The sequence below is a fragment of the Bison bison genome, unplaced genomic scaffold (genome assembly GCF_000754665.1).
Source record: "Bison bison bison isolate TAMUID 2011002044 unplaced genomic scaffold, Bison_UMD1.0 scf7180017864072, whole genome shotgun sequence".
NCBI lineage: Eukaryota > Metazoa > Chordata > Mammalia > Artiodactyla > Bovidae > Bison > Bison bison.
In genome coordinates, this window is record NW_011494644.1 from 6,848,677 (window position 1) to 6,855,514 (window position 6,838).

The window sequence follows — 6,838 nt, forward strand, 5'->3', positions numbered from 1 at the left end:
CTCTTCCGATCTGCTATTCAGGGTTCCCTCCAGGGAAGGAGCAAGAAAATGTTCCACCTGTGTGTTAAGAATGAGAACCAAAGGCTTTAATAAGAACCAAAGATGCTGACAATCTAGCTGGAGAATGGACAGAGGGAAGATGAGGAGGAGATGGGGTACTTAGGTCGGCTCAGAGATGGGAGAATGATTAATAAGAATGTGCCTGTGTATGTCTGTTCAGAGTGGGCAGGGAGCGTGTATGGTGTGTGTAAGGTGTGACTCGAGAGATGAGTCCAGTGTGTTTTAAAGGGGTCCAACTTCTGGATACGATCATACACTATTTCTGGCCCCGTGAGACCTGGGTTTACTGGTGAACTACTGGTCACAGCTCTTCAAGAACTCAAATCCTCAGGCTGTCCAGAGCATCTCTGGGAACAACAGAAAACCCAGCAGCCTCAGATGCTCTCAGGAAAGATCTTATCAATAGCAGCCCTGACCGGAAGGTGGCAGAGGGTGGTAAGGAGGATGAGACAGTCTCGAGAAGGGTTCCTGTTTCTGTTTCCTCTCTCCTCCTTTATCTCCATCCCTCCTCCACCCGCTCATCTTCCTCCCTTTTGGGTTTCCACGCCTCTTTGCTTTGCAGTCTCTTCCTACCCCACCCTTCAGTCGATGCCATCTGAATGAAATGCTTTAGAGATGAAAAGAGGGAAGAGAGCTTGACTCTTTGATGACAACCTCCAAACTTTAACCCATAATGGCAGAATATTTACTGGGGTAGAAACAGAGAAGAGGCTTCACAGGTGGTGATAGTGCTAAAGAATCCTCCCGCCAATGCAGGAGATGCGAGAGATGTGGGTTTCTATCCCTGGGTGGGGAAGATCCCCTGGAGGAGGAAATGGCAACCCACTCCAGTATTCTTGCCTGGGAAATCCCATGGACAGAGGAAACTGGCAGGCTACAGCCTATGGAGTTGCAAAAGAGACAGACGCGACTTAGCGACGAAACAACAACCACAAAAACAGAATAGCTTACCTGCCTGGATTTGAATTTTGGCTAAACTTATGGGACCCTGGAAATGTTACCAAATCCCTGTAACTTGATTTCCTCAACTATAAAATGGGGGGAAAAGTACCAGTGCTTATTTCATAGGGTTGTTGGAAGGAGGTTGAACGTAAAAAGCACAATATTATTTTCTAGCAAGTTAAAAGCAACACAATAGTTCTGAAGTTGGAAGCCCAGCTTCCCAGCCCCCTCTAAGATCTTTCTCAGTATCCTCTCTATTCTTTTCCCTTCTTGGAAAAGGGGAAGGTGGACGGAATCCAGCGCTGAGTGTCTGGGAACCAACTCGAGCCACAGACCATCTTGTCAGGAGAATAAGATCAGCTTATGATTTTATTAAAGGTGACACTCTGTGTGGACAGACGCTAACAGCTGGCAGACCCAGGGACTTGCATTGCTTTGAGGCACGTTCTAGTTGTCGGGGGCCCCTCCAGACCTCCCGGTCTCTGACTGACCCAGGGGATGCTGTGTTGTGCTGACATGAGGGTTTCCTAAACAGGAGAAGATCATTATTTTGTCCCCCAAGGGGATTGTGAAGGGAGAGTGTGTCACCAGCAAACGTCCTGTTACAAGGGGTGTTGTGAGAGACAGCAGGTAGAATAGACTCACGGGAACCGGGGAAGACAAGGGGCAGCAACAAGGGCCTGAGGGGAGCCAGAAGCTGGGGGTCTGTCTAATCCTAGCTCTCCCCCCACCACTGACCTCCCTGAGGGCCCTAAAGAGCCTCCGTTCTTCCACCTACAAAATGAAAGTAGGATTCAGCACTCCCGAAGGCTCTTTTTGCTCAGTTATTCTAAGGTCCTATGATTTCTGGCAAGCAGTCAACAATCCTTTATTGAGTACCTACTATGCGCCAGGAACTGGGCATTATGCTCAAGACCATGGGCTCTGAAGTCAGGCTGTCTGGGGCAAATCGTGGCTCTACCACTCCCCTGTGTGGTAACCTCAGGCAAGTCTCTTAACCAATCAATGCCTCCATTTCCTCATCTGAAAAATGGGGGTAATAATGGCTCTACTTCTTAAGCCTGCTCAGAGGATTAGATAGTTGGTATGTGGAAAATGCCTAGAACTGCATCTAGCTGGCAGTAACTGTGGGATGCATAGTGCTAAGTCACTTCAGTCATGTCCAACTCTGTGACTGCATGGACTGTAGCCCACCAGGCTTCTCTGTCCTTGGGATTCTCCAGGCAAGAATACTGGAGTGGGTCACCATGTCCTTCTCCAGGGGATCTTCCCAACCCAGGGATAAACCTGCATCTCTTATGTCTCCTGCATTGGCAGGCGGGTTCTTTACCACTAGGACCACCTAGGATGCATAAAAGCTGGTATTATATATGTTGTACCATTTAATTCTCATGTTGATTCAATTCAACAAATATGCACTGTGCTCTTGCTTCGGGTCAGGCTCTGGGCAAGGAGATAAGACCATAGCGGTGAACAAACCTAGCTAGATCTGAGCTCAGGGAGCAAGAGACAATCTTGGGTTCAAACCCCACCTTTGCCATTTCCCAGGGCTTCCAAGGTGGTAAAGAACGCACCTGTCCATGGAGGAGATTTAAGAGACACCAGCTCAATCCCTGGGTCAGGAACATCTCCTGGAGGAGGGCATAGCAACCCACTCCAGTATTTCTGCCTGGAGAATCCCATGGACAGAGGAGCCCGGTGGGTTACAGTCCATGGGGTCACAAAGAGTCGGACACGACTACAGCAGCTTAGCACAAGCACACAGGCCATTTCCCAGCTGTGTTGACTTGGGAAGTTATTTTCTCTGTGTCCCAGTTTCCTCATCTGTAAAAAAAAAAAAAACACAAGGTTTTTTGTTTTTTTGTTTTTTTAAAGCAGGACTGTTGCAATGATTAATTGAGATCATGCACGTAAAGACTTTGCACAGTGCCTGGCGTATCATCAATGCCATAGAAACAAGTGGCAACTCGCTTGGCTTGTCACCTCCTTTAACCTGCGCTGACATCCAAGTATCTCTTTGAGTTTCTTTTTTTTTTTTTTTTCAGCAAGACTTCTTTCCAGGGCTTCTCAAACTTTGCCACCAAAATTTCCCTGCAGGCAGAGGAGAGTGAAAAATGTGACCCTGGGGAGTCAGGGGGCATCACCAGAAGCTGCCTTCCATGAGCTGAAATGTCTTTGAAGTCTGTCTCCCATTTATACTTAAAAATTCATGTGAATTCTGCTCTCTTCTCCTTATTATATCCATGTTCATTTTAATATAAAAGAATGTGTCTTCCCTACTCATCTTCAAGCCAAACTGACACTCCAGAAACAGGAGCCGTTTTTTTCACCCTGTGGTTTTCTGCAGCTTGACACAGGGCTGGCCGTGTCAACCCCCATATGAAGAAATAGCTCCGTGATTAGAACCCGCTGCCTACCTGCTGAGTGCCTGTGCTAAGTAAAGCCAAGAGGAGACAGGGAAGAAGCAGACCCTGGCCCTGCCTTCTAGGGGAGAGTCCTAGATGGAGTGTGGCCAGAGATCATATTCAAAACATGAATCCCTTTAATGCATGAGCACCAGTCAATCAGAACTGGAGTAGAATGGAGTGGCCCTTGCTATGCCAAGCTTTAACCCTTTGTACAGATGAACCTATTTGCAGGGCAGAAGTAGAGATGCAGATGTAGGGAATGGACGTGTGGATCTGAGGTGGGGGGATGAATTGGGAAATTGGGACTGACATATGGGCACTGCCATGTATAAAACAGATAGCTAGCAGGAACCTACTGTAGGTTCCTACTAGCTCAGTTCGGTGCTCGGTGGTGACCTAGATGGGTGGTAGGGATAGGGGGTGGAGAGGTCCAAGAGGGAGGGGATATATGTATGCCTATTGGTGATTCATGTTGTTGTACAGCAGAAACTAATACAACATTGTAAAGCAGCTATGTTGCTCAGTCACTCAGTCATGTCCGACTCTTTGCAACCCCATAGACTGTAGTCCGCCAGGCTCCTCTGTCCATGGAATTTTCCAGGCAGGAATACTGGAGTGGGTTGCCACTTCCTACTCCAGAGGATCAAACCCATGTCTCTTGGGTCTCCTGCGTTGGCAGCCAGATTCTTTACCACTAGTGGGAAGTTCCAAAGCAACTATACCCCAATTAAAAAGAATAATAACAACAACAACAAAAACTTGGTTGCTGGACTCTGGGGAAATCCTGAGGATCCCCAGGAAGAGTATGAGGTGTTCAATGGTGGGGATGCTCAGCAGGCCAATGGAAATGGTTATTTACCAACTAGTACTGGGAACGATGGGCTTTCCAGGTGGCGCTAGTGGTAAAGAAACAGCCTGCCAATTCAGGAGATGTAAGAGACCTGGGCTGGATCCCTAGGTCCAGAAGATCCCCTGGAGGAGGGCACAGCAACCCACTCCAGTATTCTTGCCTGGAGAATCCCATGGACAGAGGAGCTTTGTGGGCTATGGTCCATAGGGTTACAAAGAGTCAGATATGACTGAAGTGACTTAGCACGTACACACTGGGAACTGTAAGAAGGGACAACTTCCATTTAGAGGCAGCCTGGGTTTGTAGGCTAGAAGACTCCAGCTGATGTACAAGCCTCCCTGAGTCATTACTGGTATAAGGCTTAGATGAGGCCCTTAAAGCAAAGAGACACAAAGAGATATTGTTAGCTTTGGACAATCGTGTGAGAGAAGCAGCCACAGACCCTCAGGTTCTTTCATTCCTTCTTACTACTCCCTAGAGAATCAATTTCTCTCCAAGCGACTGGACAGCTCTTTCCAGAACTATTCTTTTGGCCCTTGGGGACACCAAGTCTGCAGACCTTGCCTACTGAGGACAACAGCTTCACATTCCCCAGTTCCTGATGTTTGAACAATAGCTAATTTAAAACATTATTGTATCCCCCGTGCAGATAAAAAGATATAGTTAGTTACTGTCCCTTACCCATGGGTCATTCTTTCTCCAAACTTCGTTCCAGACCCAGAAATATCCACTGGGCAGCCATATCTGGACTCTCAATAAGCACTTCTAACCCCGTTCTTCTTCTCTAAGCCTCCTCTCTCTGCTGCCTCTTATTGAGGCTCAAGATGCCATCAACCTTCCCACCATCCAGGCGAGACTGCTACTATAAGTTATTCTCAACTCTGTTGTCAACAGCCTTTCATCTCCTGGTGAGCCAGGAGCTGTTCAGGACCTGCTCAAACGTCACCTTGTCTTCAGGACAAAGTGGCTGAGTCATCTTCTCTTTTTGCTCCTGAACCATTTTATGTATGTCTCTGGTGGAGCCCTGACTGTATTTTGCTGTAATTGCATTTACATGTCAGTTTCTCCTACTAATGGTGAGAAACTCAAGGGCAAGAATCTGTATCTCGTTCATTTTACCATCCTCATGACTTAGTGCTGAAGACTAAGTTTTGATGGAATGAATTGTTTCTAAGGGAAAATACATGCACTTTGATTTCTGTTGCACTTGCTGGAGGAGTAAGGGGTATTCTTTAGCTGAATGCTTCCCACCAGGGATGGATCAGCAGAATTTTTCATTTCCCGAGAGACACACCCTGCGGGAAGAGTTCAGCAGCTGGATTTCCGGCCATAAATCCATTCTCCTCTCTCCCTGTCATCTTCACATTTTCAAAATAAATAGTTCAAGCCTAAGTCACAGTTACCTCTGAGGTTTATAAAGGATGTATTTTTCTTTCCCCTTCTTTTAGGGTTAAGCAACATCATCGGCATCATAGTTTATATATCAGCCAATGCTGGAGACCCTGGGCAGCGTGACTCCAAAAAGAGCTACTCCTATGGCTGGTCCTTTTACTTCGGAGCCTTCTCTTTCATCATCGCGGAAATTGTGGGGGTCGTCGCGGTGCACATCTATATAGAAAAGCATCAGCAGTTACGTGCCAAATCCCACTCGGAGCTCCTGAAGAAATCGACCTTCGCTCGCCTTCCACCCTACAGGTATAGATTTCGGAGGCGGTCGAGTTCCCGCTCCACGGAACCCAGATCCCGAGACCTGTCCCCCATCAGCAAAGGCTTCCACACCATCCCTTCCACTGACATCTCAATGTTCACCCTGTCCCGGGACCCCTCAAAGATCACCATGGGGACCCTCCTCAACTCCGACCGGGACCACGCTTTTCTACAGTTCCACAACTCCACGCCCAAAGAGTTCAAAGAGTCGTTGCATAATAATCCGGCCAACAGGCGCACCACGCCCGTCTGAACTGACCTCGGCCCTCTGCCCTCCGCCCCAGCACAGCGTGGGGGGAAGTGGACAGAGGAGTCTCTGAGGTTGCATGGCATGGTCCTCGTGATGGTATTACTTTTTACAAAGAATGAAACCAAATGGACTCAGCCCTCTCCCACACTTCACCCCTCCCCCTCCAGGTCCTAACCGGTCCATCCCTTCCCCCACTTTTCAAGCCAATCCCATGATGTCGTTTCTCTCTGTGTGTATCTGTGACAGATGTTTTCCTCTCTTCCTTCTTTACTGGAAGGACCTCCTCATTCTTCCCTCCTTGGAAGAGGACTTTACTCAAAGTCATGGGTGGTGGCTGGGTGGCGGGTGGTGGGGTCTCCAAATCCCCAGGTGTGTGCACAGGTGTCCCCATTGTCCACTCATGCAAATCCTCAGGCCACTTAACCGCCCAGGTGGCCCGGAGGGAGGCATTCACCTTTCCGTGTTAGAATAACATGACCAGAAATCAAAGATGTCAGAGCCCCGAAGCAGCTAATGTAATAAGCACTCATGTATTAAAAGTTTTGCCTTGTTGTAACTCACAGAGCGGGGGTGCTTTGTTTCTTCTGGGTAATTCCTGCACAAATTCACTGCCCTGCCCTC

The 6,838-nt window shown here is 48.0% G+C and overlaps 1 protein-coding gene across 1 annotated transcript in view; it reads left to right on the forward strand.

Annotated features, from left to right (window-relative positions):
• The window catches only part of CACNG3 (calcium channel, voltage-dependent, gamma subunit 3), a 100,345-nt gene extending 94,125 nt beyond the window's left edge, over positions 1-6,220 (forward strand). The window contains exon 4 of the mRNA XM_010837212.1: positions 5,709-6,220. Coding sequence (XP_010835514.1) covers positions 5,709-6,220 — 512 coding nt within the window. The remainder of the gene's footprint in view (positions 1-5,708) is intronic.
• Positions 6,221-6,838: the final 618 nt, after the last annotated feature.